Raw genomic sequence first — 23,256 nt, forward strand, 5'->3', positions numbered from 1 at the left:
GAACAGATCGATGCTGAATGTCTTTGCATTAGTCACCTGTTGTCCATTCACAGAGAAATGCAATTGTCAGAGGGACATGAGGCATGTCTGACCACCAAGTCTGTTCACACGCAGGGTACGCAGATGGATTACTGGACAGTGAAGAGAGTGTCTTTTTGAGTGTGTGAGTGTTGTAGATTGGTAACTATATGGTCTTGGGCTTGCCTGGCATCTGGCTGCAGTGATGAATGAGCTGCTTTGTGTGCGTTTATAATCAGGCCTTCACTAGAGAGCTTCCTCCCCTCTAATAGACCTCATGGCTCCCACTCAGGACGGCCTGACTAGCAGTCGACAGTCAGGCTCCCGCTGGCCATGCTCTGCTCGTCTCCCAACGTGTTGATAATTGAAGGAAGTTAGTGCTGGTATGTGTTTTGTTGGCCTCTGTGTGAGGGCATCTCCGTGTTTTCCCGTGAGTTTTTAAGATGATGTGGTAGTTCAACCATGTGTCATCACACCACTTGTTTTAATTATTTCAGTCCTGTATGCAGCAGCTGTACTGAGTTTATTGCTTGATGCGTAATGTATATTTTGGTCTTGTTTCTTACCAGGCTCACATTTCCCATCGCTTAGTCATGTGATACGCGTCACCTGCCACCATGGCTGCCCACAAAGAACCACTGAGGTAAACAATAGAAGGCTGTGTTTCCTCTCAGATGATGCTAATGATTAATCACCGATTGATTAATTGTCGATAATAATTTAATCAACTTAATTATGGTCGATTAAGCAAGGTTGTCAATCATTAGAGTGCGTATTTTTGGGGTGTGGCTCAGCTCAATGTGATACAAACCTTGAAAGTGGATGGATGGATATATGAGGTTGCGTTGCCTAAGTTTAAAAGTGTGATCTAAGTTTTATGAGAGAATCATCGTTCTTCAAAGAAAAAAAAAGAAAAGAAATTCTTGAGTTTTAGTAGTTTTATCTTATGCATGTGTAAATTGTTTGTCATCTTGAATTCCATAGGAAGTCTGCTGAAGTCCCAATCACATTGTTCTCATCCTTCATTTTTATTTTGCATCCATTTTCTCTTTTTACAAAGAGTTTTGATGTTTTGTTCTTTTGTATCAGTGAATCAGAATTTCTGTTCAGAGACCACAAGCAACCACACACACACCGCAGTATCAGCCTTGTTCTTGGCAGTACATAGTAAGCCCTCTGTTGGTGCTGTTCAGCAGCAAGCCCAGCATGCAGAGAGGAGAGGGCATGATGGGCCGCGGCAGCAGGAATGTACTGAATGTGACCAGCTAACAAGCGAACTCTTGATAGAGACGCCTGGTGTTCAGTCACTGACACGCTCACTTTTGCCTTCCCTTTACATTATTGTTAGTTGTTTAGAGAAGTGTGTGGAGATGAGCTCTGGTCAGATTGTTGAGTGGTGGTCATTACTTAAGTATGCAAGATGTTACTTTCAAGTCAAAAGAAACTAGTTTTGCTTAATTTTTTGTCAAACTGTCATTTGCAATTGAAGTGGACAAGTGGATGAATGCCTGTGTAAATGAAGAATGACTGTATAATAGCTTGTTGTAAATCTGTCATTTATCTAATGTTTTTCACCATGCAGTTTGTCTAGTTGTGCTTGACCCATCTGGATTTTTCATTGTTACCAGGCACCCTGGTTTCTACAAATCTGTCAGAATATAATGCCTGTTATGCAAAAAAAAAAGGGGCATTTACTGTTATGCCAGATACCGATTTGCCTGTAGTTATTTTTCACATTTCACGAGCAATAACCAATTGACATGAGCTCTTAAAGGGGAGGCGCTCTTCAAGAGAGTGCTCTTAAAGTGGCTGTTCACCGCAAAATGAAAATTATCATTTGCTCAGCCTCATGTTGTTTCAAACCTGTATGGCTGTCATTTCCTCTGTGGAACATAAAAGATGATGATTTTTTATTTTTTTCATAAAATGGAAGTCAGTGGTCACCAAAATGGTTCTTTCGAATATCATCTTTTTTGTTCCGCAGAAGATAGAAAGCCATGCAGGTTTGGAATGACGAGAGTAAATAAATTGATTAATTTTTGGGTGAACTGTCCCAAAATCTACCCTTTTAAGGGTTTAATCTTTTTATTTGAGGCTTTTTGAGGATAGTGAACTCACTGTCATGTTCAAGAAACCAGTTTGATTTGAGTTTTGTCGTCGCATTACCCTGTTGGACGTAGCCATCAGAGGATGGGTCACTGTGGTCATAAAGGGATGGATATGGTCAGCAACAATACTCAGTTTGGCTGTGGTGTTTAAACGAAGGAGCCCAAAGTGTGCCAAGAAAATATCCCCTACACCATTACACAACCAGCCTGAACCAATGATACAAGGCAGGATGGATCCATGCTTTCATGTTGTTTACGCCAAATTCTGACCCTACAATCTGAATGTCGCAGAAGAAATCAAGACTCATCAGACCAGACAACATTTTTTTTCTGATCTTCTATTGTCCAATTTTGGTGAGCCTGTGTGTATTGTAGCCTCATTTTTCTGTTATAAGCTGACGGGAGTGGGACCCGGTGTGATCTTCTACTGCTGCATCTGCTTCAAAGTTCGACGTGTTGTGCGTTCAGAGATGCTCTTCTGCATTACTGTTGTATTTCTATCAGCTTGAACCAGTCTGGCCATTCTCCTCTGATGTCTGGTATCAACAAGGCATTTTCGCCCACAGAACTGCCGCTCACTGGATATTTACTCTTTTTCTGACCATTCTCTGTAAACCCTAGAGATGGTTCGGTTGTGCTTGTGCATGAATAATCCCAGTAGATCAGCAGTTTCTGAAATACTCAGACCAGCTGGTACCAACAACACCACGTTCAAACTCATTTAAATCACCTTTCTTCCCAATTCTGATGCTCAGTTTGAACTTCAGCATCTCACCCTTGATCATGTCTACTACATGCCTAATGCTGCATACACACCATGTTGTAATTACCGTAGTCTCAAAATGACAATACCTGACGTTATATTCAAAGCTGTTCATGTCCTCAGACTGGGAATTATGCGTTTCTATGGCACCACTGTTGTGTAATTGAATTGCGGTAATTGTGGTAATTATGACATGGTGTGACTGAACACATCTTAACTGCATTGAGTTGCTGCAATGTAATTGGCTGATTAGATATTTAAGTTAAAAAGCAATTGACAGGTTTACCTAATAAAGTGACCAGTGGGTGTATATGTGCTTCCCTTGATGAACTAGTCTGGCCAGTAAGTGTGTGTCTAATTCGTGCTTTCTTTCCCGTTTAGCCTTTCTTCAAACTGCACAATTTGCGAAAGCTGGGCCTCAGTGACAACGAGATTCAAAAATTGCCGCCCGAAGTTGCCAACTTCACACAGCTGGTTGAGTTGGACATCTCCAGAAATGGTATGCAAACCCTCCTTAAGTGCCTTGCTCCGGAAAAATAGACCTGCTCTCTCAAACTGCTCCCATCTAGAGATATGTACACACTTTCTTGCACATCCTGTATGTTTCCTTATACAGAGCACTGGAATGTTTTCTTTGAGCCACGTCTGTTTAAAAAATGTACATCAATTTTAACGCCCAATTGTCTTCTCGTGTGCCTCACAGCCCGAGGCACATTCACTGTTAGTCTCAGGATTGACTGTGGGAATGTTGAGCATGTTGGTCTGCATTTAGACTACTCAGTGTTATATTCTGCAACTCAGCAAATGAAGCACCTCTCGCTGGGTCCTGTATGTGTGGCTCGGATCCCATATAACACACATTCAGACAACTCTCACCACAGTCAAATCACCCTCTCCTCCCTTTCTTTCAGGCCATCTGGTAGCCATTATTAAGAAGCCTGAAAAAGTGCTTATTTTGTCTTGACACTCCTTCCATTATATCTTGCTGACTTTGCCCCCCTCTCTCTCTCTCTCTTTCTCTCTCTCTCCCTTTCTGTCTCAGATATTTCTGAGATTCCTGAAAACATTAAATTATGTCAGGCCTTGGAGATTGCAGACTTCAGCGGAAACCCCTTGACCAGGTTAGTGGGTTGGAGGAACCCCCAAATCCCTCAAAGCTCTGGCTCATATCAAATGACACTTTATGAAAGGTGTAGAAAAGTTGGGGAGGGAGAAGAAATATTGACATTAAAACATGGTTACAAATGATCATGTCTTGTTAAAATGCTGTAATGTTATTTTTATAGCCATTGGAGGATGTCAACTATTCATCACACGAGTGCTTCCTACTCCTTATTTACATTTAAGCAGGAAGACGACGAGTGCTGCTGCTAGTGGTAACTGCTTTTACAGTTCAAGCCTTTTCCATTGTGTCTCTCATTTTCTTTTTGTCTCTCGGTCTCAGGTTGCCTGATGGCTTCACACAGCTCAGAGGACTGGCTCACCTATCACTCAATGATGTGTCGCTGCAGTCTCTACCCAATGACATAGGAAAGTAAGTTAATATGAACATGCTCTGTTGCAGGTGGTCTGCCAGTTATTGTGTCCCTTCCATAGTAAAATGTATTAAGTTAAATTTAAATGTATTTGACACTGCAAAGTCATTAAAGTCAGGATAAAACAGAAGTAGCGACAGATATTTTCTTCTGTATTGTCGTACATTCGAATGTAACCGATTATCAGATACAAAATAGAGGACAGGGTCTTTTGCTAATATGGGTGTTTCACTCAAAAATGAATGCAAGCTTGCAGTTGATTGTTAAGCGAACTTTGGAGAAGTCTTGGAGAAGATCGTCGTTTTCACCAGATGATCGGGTTGACACATTTTGATTAAATATTATGAGGTCAAAATTTCGATTAACCTGTACATGGATGAATCGTTCACAATAAGATTTATAACATGCTTTTAGAAAATAGATGGGGAATTTTCATTTCATGCTGACTTTAAAATCATTATAAATGTACAAAGCAGCCATCATAATATGTATCAGTTATGTCATACATTTATATGGTACTGTATGCTTTTATGCAATATTTAACAAAAGGTATGGATAAGAGGAATACATGTGCATGTTATTTTAGAATATTTAAAATGTCTGTATTATAATTACAAAAGGCAGTGAGAATTATAAAATAAAGCAGGGATCCTATCCACATACAGACACAATCTCTCTCTCAGTCATCTTGCACATGTACACACACGGTTTTGACCACCGTTGATGTCGTACAGATGGAAGAGCCCATTACTCTTCCAAATCAAGTGACACACCACTCAGTCTCGTCTTTCTTTTTCTCCTCTCAGCTTGTCAAACCTGGTGACTCTAGAACTGAGGGAGAATCTACTGAAATCTTTACCCTCGTGAGTATTACCCCAATAAACTGCAGTCATTAGATCCACAGTGTTCATGTTCTGAATTAACCCCCAAAATCTTTTTAATTAATGCAAAGCAAATGACATCAAATGTGAAATGTCTCTATCATCCTCTAGCTCTCTTTCCTTCCTGGTTAAACTGGAACAGCTGGATCTGGGCAGCAATGTACTGGAAGTTTTGGTAAGAAACAGATGGTTTTTGGTCATATCTCAGCAGTCCTGAGATCAATTTAGTTGTTTTAGCTGTAAAATACATGCATGCCATGTTTTCAAGTTTATTTAGAGCATGTTATTTTTGTTTGCCCCAGTGGATCTCTGATTATCATTTCCTTTACTTAACTAACACCTGAGCACCTGCTGAGGAAAATATAGTTTAATATTATCATTTTTTTTCTTTATTATCTGCTGCTTTTCATATAATTCCTCTTTTTTCCCATGTTCTGTGTCTTTAATCTGCTATTCATATTTCTTTCATTCAGCCTGACACACTTGGGGCACTGCCCAATCTTCGTGAGCTATGGTTGGACAGAAACCAGCTCTCCTCACTACCTCCTGTGAGTATAGACCGCTTCTGACTGGCTGATTTTCATATGGGTCATTTGTCTGGATGATGTTACATATCTAGTTTAAATTCATGCAGATGTTGTCCTTTTCAGACCTTGTTTACCTTTGGTGCAGTTGATTGCATTTGGCATGTGCCTTTTCTGCTGATAACTGAAGTGGAAAGTAAAGTGCCTTAATTCACTTTCGGCTGACTGAAAGATGACCTCTGTGTTTAACAGGAGCTGGGAAACCTGCGGCAGCTGGTTTGCTTGGACGTGTCAGAAAACCGTCTTTCAGAGCTTCCCACAGAGATCAGCGGCCTTATTGCCCTCACAGACCTGCTGCTCTCCGAGAACGTTCTCGAAGTCTTGCCGGACAGCATTGGTGAAACTCTATATCCCTCTTACAAACATCAATAAATACTAGATTGTCCTTGCTTTTGTATAGAGACATAGCTGCGTTACAATAAACACATTGTCCTGCCTCTTATTCATCTTACTGAAAACAATGTGTTGCCCAGTCTAAATGAAATCAGCCCCTATATGGTGACAACCTCATCTTTACTCAAAATTATCGCTTTTGATTTCAGTCTGCTACATTATATGCTCACTGGATGTTGACATTTAACTTATTAACTTATGAATGTTGTGATTAGCCTGGTGAACATTTTGAAAAAATGCTAGTTTTGTCAATCTTCCCTTGAGGAGACAATGAAAATGATCAAATAGTTGGTTTCTTTTTGGACAATAAGGCACAATTCTAGTACTGTAAAAGTGTGCAAATTGGAAAATTAGAACTTTTTTAAACCATTATGGTCTTAGTTGATTTTTTAAATTCTGTTTCTCTTTGCTCTAATCCACTGAGAAACATTTCTGTTGATTTGGTAATCACAGCACTGCCCTCTAGTGTCAGCAGACTTGTTTCATGTTATTACATCTTATGGATACTGTTCAGTTTTTTTCAGTGATGTTTTTGTCCTCAGTGTTCATCTTGAAACTGTTTTGATTTGATTACAGCTGTTACTGAGTATGTATTGTCTTTAGTTCTCAAAGCACAGGTGAAATCTTTATATCCGGAATGTTTTTCCTAACAGGCTCACTTAAGAAGTTGTCAATTCTGAAAGTGAACCAGAACCGCTTGGTGCATCTCACAGACTCTCTTGGCGAGTGTGAGAACCTGACAGAGCTCATGCTGACTGAGAACCTTCTCCAGGTACACAACCCCACACCACCTGATCTCTGTACTGTCTGATTTCATTTTACTTACTGGACTTTCTAATTCTGTGAAGCTGCTTTTGGAGCCTTACATTATATTTTCTGTATCACTTCTATATTATTATACTGTCACAGTGCTTTTTCACAGTGTTTGTGTAGATCAGATTTTTTGGAATTGGGGGTTGGGGTATTATTGTTATTATAATACATTTCTTTATTGCTTTGTTTAATTTTTTTAATGTATTAAAACATGTATATATTTATTGTTAAAAGGATATTTATTTTTGTATTATTGTAAAGTAATATTGAATGGATTCCATAAAAACAACAGCGTGGATGTGGCCTGAAACAACTGAAGTAGAGATTTTTTTTAATAGATTTTTTATTAACTAAATAGGTTCTAGGGTGAGTTCCCTCCCCCCAACTGTACCAACTGTAAAGACACATTTCTTTTTTTTTTTTACTGATATTTTGAAAAAATCTTCCCAGAGGGCATGACCCCGGACCCCCTAGAGTTTGCATCCCTGTGTTTAGGGGATGCTTTCGTCCAAAATTGCAAATGAGCAAAATTGTCAGAGCAGAGCCCATTGTGAAAACTTCCTTATGCTGTTTTCACTTTCAGTCCCTCCCTCGCTCACTCGGGAAGCTGAAGAAGTTGACCAACTTGAATGTGGACCGAAACCGCTTGAGCAGCGTCCCAGCAGAGCTGGGAGGATGCGTCAGCTTGAACGTACTCTCCCTCAGAGATAACCGGTTGGGAAAACTACCCGCTGAGCTCGCCAACGCCACAGAATTACACGTGCTGGATGTGGCAGGCAACAGGTGAAAAATACATTCTGTAGACGAAACTGTCAGTCTCCTTATCACAGGTTTTGGATGTGAGATGGTCAGAGTGACCATAAGAGTTTTTACTGACTGTGTGTTTCATGCACTGAAGTTTCTCTATTTATTGCTCTCTATTGCAGGTTGCAGAATTTACCGTTTGCATTGGCCAATCTGAACCTGAAGGCCATGTGGCTGGCAGAGAACCAGTCTCAGCCCATGCTGAAATTCCAGACAGAGGATGATGAGCAGACTGGAGAAAAAGTTCTCACCTGCTACCTGCTGCCCCAGCAACCCTCATCAAGCCTCGGTAAGACACTCCACCATTCTCATGTATGGAGCTGTCATGCAGGTTATAGTCACACCCATACTGCCCTACAAAGGTAAAAGACCTTAACTAGTCGTTAGAGTGTGGAACTGAGAAAAATGACTTTAAAGATTTTGTTGTCCCGCCAAATTAATTATAGGTAGGATACTGGAAAGCTGGCAATTAGATGTTTTAGTAATGCAAATTATCTACATAAAAACATCTTGAGCTCAAACTTGACTTTTGACCACTATTTTAAAGTTACTGTACTCTGCCTTTGTATTGTCAGCAAAAAGTGAGAAGTCATGCCAAGGCAAAAGGCAGTAACTTCCTCATTATCAATATTTGGTTGCTGATCACTATTAACAAAATCATTATAGTAACACCTGTATAAAATCTAGTGATCATGGCATTTATTTTGAATGATTTACAATTACTTATAGACATCTACTTATTGCTACCCTGTGCTTTGGTTGCATTCTGGTGGCATTATTAATACATTAGACATGACAAAATACCTCCATAGCGGTAAGGGACTGGCCGTTTTTTATTTAAGGGGCCACCGGAGGAGTTTTGAGATCTGTAGTCAAAAAAGATTCTATGACCCTCCAAAAATGATTGTGAAAAAAGGCATGACCCTCCCCGATAATTTATTGATTACTTCTGTACTGGTTTGCGCTTGGCAAAGATGTTCAGATAGCCATGGTTTTTTTTACAACCATGACAAACGACTAAACTCCTGCTTTCTCTGATGTTTCTACTACATTTACTTCTTATTTATTAAATCCAGGCAATTGGTTGATGAAACATTGATTAAAATTAAGATACAATTAATAAAAAAATTAATTCACTTTAAAGAAAGGGTTTGTGCTTTCTCTTTGAGGTCTCTGTGAAAGTTTTAAAGTCACTTTCAGAGCATTTTTCCCCCCTCATAAATGCGAACACGAAAAATAAAATAAAAAGAATATTTTATGTTATGTGGAGGCCGACCCTTCTTCATCCGGCGGGTAGTATTACTTTTGTTTTGCGCAACGTAGTTCATAGAATGACTAAAAAATATTTTGCCACCTAAAAGTTAAAGATTTTTTGTGGAAACACAATAAGAATGGAAACTAAAATATGGTAGTATCGTGCTACAGCGCACATTATATCAGCTGCAGTTCTGGCGCCTCAGTCCCAATACTGTAAAACTCGACGTACATTCACATCACATGTTAATGCAGCGGTAGAGTAGCACTCACAGGACACTGCACTTATTCGCAATCACAAAAGTTCATTATTTGCTCGTGCTTTAAAGCTTTGCCGGGTAAACATTTCATTGGCGTTCTGTTCTAATGCACTTTTTCTGAGCGCTACTGAAGCGCGCGCGCACTGTCAAACAGCGCCAGACTGGATTTTTGTTGGGTCAGACTAGGCATGTGCCGGTATCAAATTTTCATGCTGCGATTAATTGATTGAGCTTTTATCACGGTATACGGTATTATCACGATATTTTAATTGCACAAGAGAAACAGATGGATTGGGGGTATCTAAAAAAAACTTGCATCACAATGTGTAATTGTGATTGTCAAAACATTAATTTTATTTTTTAGTGACAACATGTTACAATGTTTACATGGTACAGTTACTGAGGCTACTGTTTGTATTATTGCTTAACACAATTTTCACGATTTCAATTAAATTCTTGGATTTAATTTCAATCTTGATTCAATATTGACTCATTTGGATAAATATTAGGTAGGCTACAGTAGATAGCCTGCATTTAAATTTTTCTCAAGAAAAAATATCTCACATAATGCTGTAAACATACAGAGAGAAATTAAATATAATGCATACAATATAAATATAATAATAATATAAATATAAAAATGTAATATGCCGTAATTTTCATTATAATAACAATTATATAATGACAAGTAAACATATATTAAAATATGTAATATAGTGCACATATTTAGCAAAATACTCCTCTCTATAGCTATTTTCTTATAGTCAACTAACATTAAATGGCTTTCCTGAGGTAAATGTAACGTTCTGTGACATAATTGTTCTCCTGCAGTTTTATTGACCTCTTTCCGTGGTTGAAAAACACTGATTGATCGAAAGTACGTACCTTTCGGTGGGTTGTACTGTATCTTTAATAAAAAGTAACAGATGATCGGTTTACTTGAACTGAGGCGCGCGATCTGTCACGTCACATTTACAAGCAGCAAAACAGTATTTATTGTCTGAATTTCGTTATAAAATGGACAGAACCTGAGAGCTGATGTTTTTTTCATATCAAAAGTAACCTGCTCTGTCTAGTCTGTCGGTGTCAGTGTCCTCTTTGCTCCGCGATTTTTCTCTGCGTGAGAAAATGGATGTGTGGCGCGAGACCGTGTGAAAGTGTCAATTGCGTGAGTCTCAAGCTGAATGCGTGAGAGTTGGCAGCCATGCGGGGGATAAATAGTCGGCAGCGTTCCTCCTTCCGCCGTGCTTCTTCTCCACTTGAGGATTGTTTACATTAGACTAGAGTGCGCACTGCATGCACACAGTGCTTATACATGTGATGTGGGGATTGTTTACATCAAAGTGCGCACGTGTTTTGCGCAGCATACGCATTGTTTTTTAAGCGGTTGATGGAAAATAAGCTGATGCGCGTTCTAAAAATCTAAATTCGGATCTATTATTTTTCACGGTATTTCGAAGTCCCCGCGATAACAATATCGTGCATATTCATTACCGCGATTTATCGCATTACCGAATACCGGCACATGTCTAGGTCAGACCCATCTGATAGCGATGGGGGACCGAGAGAGCTACATGGAAAAAATATGCACCAAACAAGCCACTTTGAAATTGAGCTGTTTTCATGAATACAAAAGTTGGGTGACCCTCCCCCTAGACTAAAAAAAGTTGGATGACCCTCCCCTCAATAAAGAATAAAAAGACATGACCCTCCCCTATTTTCCTCCGGTGGCCCTTTCCATAAATACCGACCGGTCCCTAAAGAGTGTCTTAGATAAGACTTGATAAACGCACATTTAAAATGATCACTATAAAACAGATCCTCGCGCACATTCGACCCAGGGACTGGTTTATAGTATATTCGTGTTTGAAGGTGTCATGCTCCTCGTACTTTCACTAAAAGTACGAAGTATGAACGCAGTGCTTTCCCCCTTGAGACTCAGTGGGGAGCGCGCTCTGGACTACGACTACAGACGACTAATGCATTTATAGCACAACCTTCTGTGTTCTGCGTCTTTTCAGTAGCGGTGGTTTCAGCTGTCTGCCCTATTATTGTGCTTGTGCACTTCGCTTGTCCCGCAGATTTATTCCGGACGCTGTGATTGTAGGTACAACCCGCTTGTTGTAACAGCTGGTCTGATGTTGTATGCACCAGCACGGCTCGACCGTTTTCAGGGAGGTGCTGAAGGCGCTGGCGAAGTTTTGGCACTCTGCCAGCTAGATGCATGATTGTAGGGATGGGCATTTTTCAAAAATAAGGCATTCGAATATTCGGGCTCATAGAAATCGAATATTCGTTTAGCCTATTTGAATGGCATTTAACGAAAAAGACGTTATTTTTTAAGTACATTTTTCAAAACGTTTTTGTCACCATTTCTTAACAAGCTTACGATTAGGCAATACAGCTTACAATATATGTTTAAGTTTTCTTTTAGTTGAAAACATTAAACAGTTGGCCTATGTGTAAACAAAATATAAATAACAAAAGGATTTAAGCTCAAGCAGCGCGAGCGGGGAAAAAAAAACGCCTAATAAAGCAGAGTAGAAGACTGCGCCAGATATCGAACAGAACGTACACACACACTCGAGTCAGCATGATTATCGTGTATATTGTTTCACGTTTATGTTGAGAAAAACAATAATGTCCACATGCAGGGGCGCCGCCAGCAATTTATGCTCGAGTGAGAAAACGCGCTGCACTGACAGACGATTCAGAGACACAAACGGTTACGATGTTATAAGTTTCTAACAGCACTTTGCGTTTTCTGTTCTTAAACGTGTCTCTCTCAATGAAACTTAAGGGAAGTATATGTCTAAAAAAATGTTTTTGCTATTAGATTAGTATCATCTCTCGGATCACGCGCGCTACAGCTGCGCTTACCTGCAGTCGTAGTGATGGACAGCTGTCTTTCCTCAGTCGCCTGCTGTTTGGATTTCATGTGATTTCTCATTGTGTTGATGATATTATAACTCAGATTAATTAATTCATTTGATCAAAAGTAATTCCCTTCTGTAAGATCATTTAGTAACATAATTTTCAACTAGTAGTCTAATTCCAAACTTCGCGAGGCAGACGACGACGACATTATGTGATCAAATACAAACAACTTGTTAAACACGCACCACAGCGCCACCCAGAGGATTTAGTTATAACTGCGAGTTAGTGCTTGGGATTTATCAGGGATTCACTGCATTTACGGCCAGCAAAGCATTTAGGCTACGGCTTCATAAATTCGATAAAATTCGAATAGTATTTTATTTTTCGAATAATAATTACAGATCGAATATTCGAAAATTCGAATATTCGTGCACATCCCTAGTTTCAACCAGGTCCGGTACCCGAACTGGGTGAGGGGCTTTAGTTTTTTGTTGTATTCATCTGCTATGGCATGTGTAACATTTTTCTGTCAACTCTGCATATATCCTTCGCGATGGATATCGCACGTTTGTCGATGGAGCGGGTTCAGACCATACTAAATGTTCTGACCGCATTTTAGCAGGACAAAGCTCTGAGGACATCAGAAGTTACAGGGACTGATGTCAGCTGTACAAAGTGCACAGGCTACATCGTCATTTAAATTTTAATGGAGAGTAAAACAAAGGCAGAACACCGTATAATCTGATAGGTAGCATTATTTTATAGAACACCGGCACTGTAACTTCATATTGACGCGCGGCTAGACAAAGGCAGAGTGCCTTAACTCAATATGAGCGTTCCAAAACTAAGCCAAAGAGCCGTAACTGGTGTTACGGTGTTCTGCCTTGGTTTCTCATGGGCTTTTGGAAGTTACTGTTAAGACAACCCATTATTTTCTCGAAAAAACAACGGAATTGACTCAAGATACTTATCCACATGATAAAGGAGGTCTTGAATAGGGATGCAACGATTACAGATTTTCTAAGTACGATTATTGTCTGAGAAATAATCACGGTTTAACGATTATCACGATTATTATGCATCAATTAATTTCACAACACTACTAATGTATAATATCACATGAACACTCAACACTAGATTTTAATGTGTTATTTATTGCTGCCACAACACAGTACAAAATTATAAAATGGCAAACAATAATCAATCTCTTCCTTTGGAATTAAAGAGAAGTGCTTTGTAAACATCCAGCATTTTTCTTTTAAAAATAACAAATTAAGCCAAAGGCTGCAGGACTCTTTGATTGAAATAGATCACAAAATTATTAAGTTTTTAGTTTGTTCTAAATTTATTTTCAACCTGAGGTAGAAAACTTGATAACATGAAAACAATATCTTGTTGGTATTTGACTTAAAAACATAAATAAAGGGATAATAAATCCCAATGAAAATAAGAATAAACAAAGTATTTGGCTGGCTCTTGAATTAAATGCAAGCTAAATATTAGGCCTATGTATTTCTTTTAAAATAAAACAAATATAGTCCAAATGTTATCCACCAATATTATTGTACTTATTTTAATACTCTTTTTTTAATTATTAATCCAAATTTTACATGTGCCTTTAGAAAATCATCTATTATAATCTCATTATTTTTTACATTATTACAAATTAAAATAACTTTTAAATAATTTGATGTTTGTTTGAAGTTTAAGTAAAAATTATAGAAAGTAACTGAGAACATCTCTCATGCAGTGTTATTAATAACTGAAATGCAGTTAATTGGTAGTCCTAGAAGTCTACATGATCTTATGTTAGTGTTTTACACCGGGCATATTAAAACTACAAAGCCTAACATTTACTCAACACAGACAGGAGAAAGCAATAGGATATTAAGTTAAATGTTCACTGACTGAAACTCTTGAGAGCACGTCACATTTGGTTTTCCACAGACTTGCGTAACCAAAACATTCCGCTGTTTTTTTTTTTTTTTTTTTTTTACGTTGCACTGAAAGCTGAAAGTTGCACGCCGCGTTCTCCTTTTTCCAAAGCGCTAGGGCGGTTGCGCTCCGGAGGCGTCTGTCGTTGCTCTGTTAGTTCTTGTCACTTGACCTACGGTGCGTTTGCGGCATTCTGAAAAGTAGAGATGTTTTTATCTAGATGCGGCGCGGACGCGCTTGGAAAAAACGAGCGCGTCGCTTCCATTATGAGCGCGCATACCTAGCCCACATTGCACCTTATTCTAGCCAAGAAACACTCGCTTAGGCAGGAGCAGACGTAGGTTGTTTCGTAGGTTGAATACCTGTCAGGTTCCTGGCATTTTTAATGGAAACTACAGTAATCAGTTTAGAACAGGAAGTACTTGTTTGCAAAAGTGCATTGAATGTCAGTAAAAAGGACTTTGGGTGGTCCATGGCCATGTTGTCTGAAGCTGGTACTACATACATAGTGAATCCATGACACACATCATATTATAATATTTTGTAATATTCTTTGCAGAGAATCTGTTGGACAGGAGCGTTGATGAAACCTGGCCCACAGACACTAATTTGAACAGGGTATCAGTCATTCAGTTCCGGGATGACTCCAAACACGAAGAGGAAGATGAGGAGACAGCGGCAGAGAGGAGGGTGAGTGTGGAAATGTGTACATGATGTTTATAATTTCTGAACAGATGTTTACATGAAATTGTGTACATGTGCTAATTCTCTTTCTGTATTATGTGAACCAGCAGGGTCTTCAGAGGAGAGCCACACCACATCCTAGTGAGTTAAAGGTGATGAAGAATGTCATTGAAGCCAGAAGAAATGAGGCTTATACAGCCAAACCAGATGAGGGTCTGGAGTCCCCGGACTCTGAGGTAAAAGCAAACAAAGGCACAATTATTTAGTTTTATTTTACTTTATTTTATTAGGGGTTTGAATGTGCTTTTATCAGTTTCCATCACTTTGAATGGAAATAAATGCATAGAACCAATTATAGCACACTGACAATATATTATATTTTCCGGAATGTAAGTTATGATCAGAGAGGAGTCTCGACTTAATTAATGCTATTAACGTCACACACGCATGGATTCTCTTATTCCTCTTCCCTCACGTTTCATCCTGGTTGTTTTTCCAGGGTAATAATAAATTAGTTTACCAAGAATCAGTCAAGATGCCAGACATGAAAATATATTGCTCTTCACATACCGTTGTGCTTGAATGATTGTGAACCCTTTAAAATTTTCAATATTTCTTCATAAATATGTCCCAAAACATCATCAGATGTTCACACAAGCCATAAAAGTAGACAAAGAGAACCCAATCAAACAAATGAGACAAAAATATATAATATTTATCGGGGGAAAGGATCCAGTATTACATATCTGTTGGTGAACTCTTGCTTTCAGTATCTGGTGTGACCCCCTTATGAAGCAATAACTGCAGCTAAATGTTTCTGGTTACTGCTGATCAGTCCTGCACAATACTTTTGTAGAACGACTTGTGTGCTTGGGGTTGTTGTCTTTGTAGCATGACCCACTTTCTCAGATTCAGTTCACAGACAGATTTCCTGACATTTTCCTTTATAATTCACTGGTATAAATCAGAATTCATTGTTCCATCAATGATGGCAAATCGTCCAGATGCAGCAAAACAGGCCCAAACCATGAAACTGCCACCACCATGTTTCAGAGAGAGGATAAGGTTCTGATGGTGGAATGCAGTGTTTTTCTTTCTCCTAACATAATGCTTAAGTGCCTGAGATCCAATCCAATAGAAGTAATGACAAATGAACTGACTGATATTTTATCACATGCTAAAGATGAGGGATGGATTTCAAAAAATGAATGTGATTTTCTTTCCTGTAAAAATCCTAGGATTCCTACATTTTATATGCTCCCTAAAATACATAAAAATCTTGAAAATCCGCCAGGGAGACCTATAATTAGTGGAAATGAATCTATTACAGAGCCAGCTTCAAAATTTGTTGACAGTTTTATCAAACCATTGGTTGGAAAACTTCCTTCATTTATTCAGGATACTACCCATGTATTAAATACCATTAAAAAGACTAAAACTACTGAATCATCTATTTTGGTAACCATGGATGTTGAATCACTGTATACAAACATAGACCATAAAGATGGACTGGAAGCACTATTATACTATCTGGATATGAGATCATCTACCGAAAGGACACCTGCATGTTTTATTATACAACTAGCGGAATGGACATTGAAAAACAACATATTTTTGTTTCAAGATAAATTCTATAAACAAATTAAAGGTACAGCTATGGGTGCATGTTTTGCCCCTAATTATGCAAATTTGTTTTTGGGATTTTGGGAAAAGAATTTTGTATTTTCTGACTTAAACCCATATTTAAAATATGTGGAGTGGTGGGGCAGATATATAGATGACATTATATTGATATGGACAGGATCGGAGGTGGATTTAATAGCTTTTCACGCTTATCTTAATAATACCAATGTAAATCTGAAGCTGAGTCTTGATTATTCACATACTCAGATTAATTTCTTGGACTTAAAAATCTTCAAAGAAAGTAGTGGTGCGCTGCATACTACTATATTTAGAAAAGAAACTGACAGAAACACTATATTGAGAGCAGATAGCTTTCATCCTTTATGGATGACCGAGAATATTCCTGTTGGCCAGTTCCAGAGGCTGAAACGAATATGTGATAAGGAAGAAGATTTTAACATCAGAGCACAAGACATGACTCAAAGATTTAAGGAACGGGGTTACAAAAATAGCGTGATTAACAAAGCATACAATAAAGTGAGAAACATCAGTAGAGACGAACTATTACAACAAAAACGTAAATCACAGGATCCAGATAACTCTGTATATTTCGTGACACAGTATAGCACAGAGGCAAACAGAATTAAGAAAATTATAAAGAAGAATTGGGAAATAGTTATGAGTGACCCTTATCTCAGGGAAGTCATGCCCGAATCTCCTTCCATTGCATTTCGGAAAGCACCAACAATTAAAGACAAAATAGTGAGAAGTCATCTTTCTCCTAAGAAAGCCAATACCTGGTTAAGTTCAAGTGCAGGAAATTACAGGTGTGGCAACTGTAATCACTGCGATAATATGATCAGGACAAAAACATTTAGAGACGTAACCTCTGACTCCGAACTGAAAATAAGATCTTTCATTAATTGTAATACCTCATTTGTGATCTACAGGTTAGAGTGTCCATGTGGATGTTTCTATATAGGGATGACGACTAGAAAACTAAAGATACGATTATCAGAGCATAAAAACGCCATTCGAATCTGTAACCCTCTATATCCTATGGCCATTCATTACAGAGATACAAACCATGGTAGTCCTAATACACTCAAGATAATCGGTATTGAACACATCCCCAAGTCCATAAGAGGAGGGGATAGGGTTAAGAAGTTACTACAAAGAGAATCTTTCTGGATTTACTCACTGAAAGCCACCACATTTCCAGGTTTAAATGGAGAATTAGATTTTGTACCATTTCTGTGAAATTTTTCATGAAATTAGTTGTATTGTGTACCATTAGATGTATACTTCCATTGACGTGTATATTTTGATATGTTTTTTTTGCTCTACTTTATTTTATTGTTATGTTTTGATTTGTATAATGTAATCTAGATATTGCTGAAAATATTTCAATTAAAGTTTTTTTTTTTTTTTTTTTTTTTTTGTATGTATGTGTATGTATGTATGTATGTGTATGTGTATATGTATGTGTATATATATATGTATATGTATATATATGTATATGTATATATATGTATAATTTTTTTTTTTTTTTTTTTTTTTTTTTTTTTTTTTGTTGTGTATATGTATGTATGTGTATGTATGTGTATATATGTATGTATGTGTATGTGTATATGTATGTGTATATATATATATATATATGTATATGTATATATCTTTTTTTTTTTTTTTTTTTTTTTTTTTTTTGAGTTTGATTTGGCTTGATATTATGCAATATACTATTTCATTTGTTGAATTCTGCTCCCTGCTGGTTACCTTGCGTAGTGTGTGACCAGGTGTTTGCTATTTAGACTAATGAACTGCTATTTAAAATGCACTTGTGACTTTGTTTGTTACACACACCCTGACGAAGGCGATAGCCGCAACGCGTAGGTGTATCTGTCACCAATTTTAATGATAGAAGCCATGATTTAATAAAGGCTTTTTACTTTTTTGTATACACAACTCGAGTGCCTTGGATTATTACTTTGATTTTGAGCATTACTATCCCAAGCAACCAAAGAGCACCGATATTTTACACCCTGTGCAGCACTTCAAATGCATCTTTATGCTGTGATAATGCTTCTCATTGTTCTATTTTGGTCTCATCCGTCCAGGAAACACTTTTCCAATAGCCCTCTGGCGTGTCCACATAATCTTTAGCAAACTGCAGATGGGCAGCAATGTTCTTTTTGGAGAGCAGTTGCGTTCTCCTTGCAACTCTGCCATCCACACTGTGGTTGTTCAGTGTTCTCCTGATGGTGGACTCATGAGCATTAACATCAGCCAATGTGAATTAGGCCTTGAGTTGCTTTGAAGTTACCCTGGGGTCCTTTGTGACCTCGCAGACTATTACACATCTTGCTTTTGGAGTGATCTTTGTTGGTCGACCACTCCTGGGGAGGGTAGCGATTGTCTTGAATTTCCCCCATCTTTCTGACTGTGGATTTGTTGAGTCCAAACTCTTTAAAGATGGTTTTCAACCTTTTGCAGCCTAATGAACAACAACAACCCTCTTTCTTAAGTCCTCAGAAGTCTCCTTTGTCCATGCCATGATACTCTTCCACAAACACGTGTTGTGAAGTTCAGACTTTAATAGATCCCTGTTCTTTGAATAAAAAAGGGCACACAATGACACCTGATTGTCATCCCATTGATTGGAAACATCTCAGAACAGGTGGAGACTAATTTCACCTTCAAATGAAATGCTAATCCTAGAGCTTCACATACTTTTGCCACTCACAGATATGTAATATTGGATAATAATAAATGAATAAATAAATAAATGATCAAGTATAATATTTTGTCTCATTTGTTTGATTGGGTTCTCATTGTCTACTTTTAGGACTTGTGTGAAAATCTGATGATGGTTTGGGTCATATTTATGCAGAAATACAAGCACCACTGTAAAATCACATGACACCTGTGAGATGGACGAAGACTAACTTTGCTGTAAAAAAAAACACATTTTTGAAGTTATATTTCAATTGTCACCTAATTGTTCACATGAGCCATTGGTGCTTGGACCCTTTATGATTGTCGCTTACGGCTTTTTTATTATTATTATTAAATGTATTGTTTAAAATATTTGTATTTAAATATAATTTAAATACATTTGAATTTAATATTACATGCAAACTGTTTACTAATTATTATTTAAATATTAGATATAAACTGTCAAGTTATTCCTATTGATGTTTGATGGTTTTTCACAGGAGAAACGGTTGAGTGGGCTGTCCAATCAAAGTCATGATTCTCAGGCATCCAGTAGCACCGCCTCGGCCACTTCTCAGGACGAGAAGCGGGGTATAAACAGTACAGGGATGGAGCTTAATGATGGACAGTGTCGAGAGGAGGAGGAGCTGGATGAGATGGAGGTGGAGTATTCTGAGGTGAGCTGCTCCATTATTGCTCATGTATGTAAATGGTTAAGTATGTTATCTCTGAACTCTGTTGTACATGGACACTACTGTATTGTTTAGGTTTGTGTAAATACATTGCAGTTAATTCCTTCTGTAAAAGATTTAGTTTTTTTCCTTGATGGTGAGCAATAATAATCCAGTCACTGCACTGGCAAGTTAGTGAACCATTTTCACAGTACAGTTTTTTTTTATTCGCAGCCTACTGTGCACTTTGCTGAAGAGCCCATCATTCGTTGCGGTGATGATGAGGAAGATGAGAATGAAGAAGATGATGCTGAAAGGAGCTATGAGGACTCCCGAACGCCACCTTTACCTGCCGAGAAACAGCGGCTCATACGTAAAGACACACCACACTACAAAAAGCACTTCAAGATCACCAAGTTGCCCAAACCTGAGACTGTCGCCGCCCTGCTGCAAGGCTTCAGTCATGACGGCCTGTCACCTACTGCTCACACCCCTGAGGATGAAAGGGATGATGATGTGGAGGAGGAAGATGAAGAGGACGAGGGAGGAGTAATAGTCAATACTCCATTCCAGCACAGACTAGAAACCGCTGAGCTAGAAGACAGCAGGCTGAGTCAGATGAACTCATCCCTGCAGCCAGTGAAGGTAAGAAGGGCTCACTTCTAGAGGAGTCGGTGGGGGAAAGCTTGGTTACCTCATTGAAAGTATATAGACAGATTGCTGGTGAAATCAATCTAAATTGTCTTAAGGTTTTTTTAAGGTTTAATAATCACATGCTCACACATCTCAGTGCAGAGGCAGAGTTGTTTCAGCCCGAGATGTACAAAATACAGTGCTAAAATCCTGAGACCACTAGTGTAAATGTGTCCCTTTTACATGTTTCTAATTTCATACAGTATATTCAAATTATATTATCAGCAGAGCAATTTGAGTTATACTACCAAGAAGATTTTGTAATGTTTTTGAAAGAAGTATTTAATGCTTAATGAGGCTGTAAATACAGTAAACAGTAATATTGTAAAACATTGTTACAATTTAAAATATTCTAAAATATTTCAAACCAAATTATTCCTGTGATGGCAAAGCTGAATTCTCAGCAGCTATTTCTCCTCAAACCTTTTACATGGTAGTGTACAATGAAAAATTATCAGAACATTTCAAAGACAATGTCTTTGGTTTGTGTCCTTTTTGCTTTAATGTCAGCAGCTCTCAAGTCTAAAACACAGATTTTCATTTGTAGTCTCACGCTTTTGGACCCCACTGTATAAATGTATATATTTTTTCATATGCAGAAATTTCATCCATTTTATCTGTATTAGAGTCATCATGTCATTGGAATGGACATTGGCAGCATGCAAAAAGTATACCAGGAATATCTTAGACTATTTTGCCTGAATGTTAAATGCTTGTTTTATGTGTTTTGATGACATCTGCCCCTGGTCTGATTGAAAGGACAAAACCTCAAATGAAAAAGATTCTCCTTGTTTTGCCCCACCCTTTGTCTATGTTTAGCTCCTTCTCCACAGCTTGACTCCACCCTATTGAGCACTGCTCTTGCTTCTTATCATCATTTGCTGTCACTGCTGCCTGCGGGAATCAGTGCACACTGCCGCCTTTGCCCACCCTTCCAAAACTTTCTATGTGCTGATCATTTTAAATTATACCTGAGCTTCACTTCAATGGAAAACTGTTTTTTTTTTAATTATTATTATTTTTATTATAGTTATCATTCTACAAAGATCGTTTTGAGCCCGTTAAGAGTTTTGCTGGAAGCAAATTTGAAAAAACAACGAGAGCCTTATTTCATACATTTTATTCAAACATGCTACAGAATGTGTTGCAATCATTCATTAGCCAGGTTTCCATCAAGGGTTGTTTTTTTTTTTTCTTTTGCTAAAAAATGTTTAGAGCATCAAAATGTTTACTGATATAGCTGATGGAAATGCCAATTATCGATAATTTTTTGCAAATGTCGATACTTTTTCCGTTTACCTTTAGCACGTAAATTCTAGGTCAAATGTCGCGAAAAACTAATTTGGAAACACTTTTTGCCGTGAAAAGGGCTTTAAAGGGATACTCCACCCAAAAATAAAAATTCTGTCATCATTTACTCACCCTCAAGTTGTTGCAAACCTGTATGAGTTTCTTTCTTCTGCTGAACACAAAGGAAGATATTTTGAAGAACGATTGGATCCAAAGAGTTGTTTGGCACCATTGACTTCCATAGTAGAAAAAAAAAAATAGGCTACTATGGAAGTCAATGGTGCCAAAGTTCCAATCGTTCTTCAAAATATCTTCCTTTGTTTTCATCAGAAGAAAGAAACACATACAGGTTTGCAAAAACTTGAGGGTGAGTAAATGATGACAGGATTTTCATTTTTGGGTGGAGTATCCCTTTTTAATGCAAATAAATGTGGTGTCACATTACATAATTAGCCTATACAGGGTCCACGTCCGTGCCATTATTCCTGTCAAAGCGCCATTTCTCTGTAGTTCAAAGGTGCATTAAATCTATTATATATATATATATATATATATATATAATATTATTATTGTTTTTTTTTTAATACAGTGTATACATTCGGAATAGGCAGTAGTTGCTCCCATTTAAAAAATAATAAGCCTATTAGGAAGCATTCTTTTCCATCTACAATAAAATAAATTATTAATAAAAGTTAATCAGAAAAATAATACAACTGCACCCGTTTCTGAATATTGCTTGATGATAAGTCTAAATAGTCTTTATAACGAATTACAAAAAAACATGACACTTGTTAATAAAAATAATTGATGTATACAATTGAATAATATATAATAACGTTTTGTTACAAATGGATGAGGAAAATATAGTGCCTTGGAAACCTTTGCAGCTCGTTAAAACTAAAAATGTGGCGTCTGTCAAACGAAAGAAGGCTGTTGGAGTTTCCAAAGCTGACAAAAATAAAGGTAAAATACACGTTACTTCTGTTTCTGAATAAATAAAATTAATGTCATAAAATTACGATTTTATGGTCTGAAGCTTGCTAATTGACGAATGAAATTCACGACATGACACTTGTTAATAATACTATTTTATAAATACAATTTATTAATATGCAATATAATTTTAAATCAAACGAATTTTAGAATTAAGAAGGCATCAGTTAAGCAATAGACAATTAAAAAAGATTAAATATAGGCCTACGCAAATAAAAACTGCATCTGTCTGCAAAAATCAGCAGCAATATGAAGTTTTTGATCGATTTTATGTTACTGAACTCTGAAATCAGAACGAACAACTTTCACATCAAACCGCGACTGTCTTGACTGTATGTTCAAGGCTTACGTTAAAGATTGTTGCT

General features: G+C 37.7%; 1 protein-coding gene across 21 annotated transcripts in view; it reads left to right on the forward strand.

Moving 5' to 3' along the window:
* scrib (scribble planar cell polarity protein) overlaps positions 1–23,256 on the forward strand; it is a 114,057-nt gene that overhangs the window by 52,891 nt on the left and 37,910 nt on the right. For 19 of the 21 annotated variants that reach the window (XM_056248403.1, XM_056248397.1, XM_056248408.1 and 16 more), the window contains exons 2-15: positions 3,271–3,388; positions 3,932–4,010; positions 4,334–4,423; positions 5,231–5,287; positions 5,417–5,480; positions 5,779–5,853; positions 6,082–6,226; positions 6,936–7,048; positions 7,673–7,878; positions 8,022–8,188; positions 14,785–14,915; positions 15,017–15,145; positions 19,745–19,921; positions 20,150–20,560. In XM_056248403.1, the coding sequence (XP_056104378.1) occupies positions 3,271–3,388; positions 3,932–4,010; positions 4,334–4,423; positions 5,231–5,287; positions 5,417–5,480; positions 5,779–5,853; positions 6,082–6,226; positions 6,936–7,048; positions 7,673–7,878; positions 8,022–8,188; positions 14,785–14,915; positions 15,017–15,145; positions 19,745–19,921; positions 20,150–20,560 (1,962 nt within the window). Of the gene's footprint in view, positions 1–3,270; positions 3,389–3,931; positions 4,011–4,333; positions 4,424–5,230; positions 5,288–5,416; positions 5,481–5,778; positions 5,854–6,081; positions 6,227–6,935; positions 7,055–7,672; positions 7,879–8,021; positions 8,189–14,784; positions 14,916–15,016; positions 15,146–19,744; positions 19,922–20,149; positions 20,561–23,256 lie in introns of all 21 variants that reach the window. The other 2 variants (XM_056248396.1, XM_056248416.1) reach the window with 2 other exon arrangements.

This window comes from Rhinichthys klamathensis, unplaced genomic scaffold (genome assembly GCF_029890125.1).
Source record: "Rhinichthys klamathensis goyatoka isolate OS25496 unplaced genomic scaffold, OSU_Roscu_1.1 h1tg000055l_1, whole genome shotgun sequence".
NCBI lineage: Eukaryota > Metazoa > Chordata > Actinopteri > Cypriniformes > Leuciscidae > Rhinichthys > Rhinichthys klamathensis.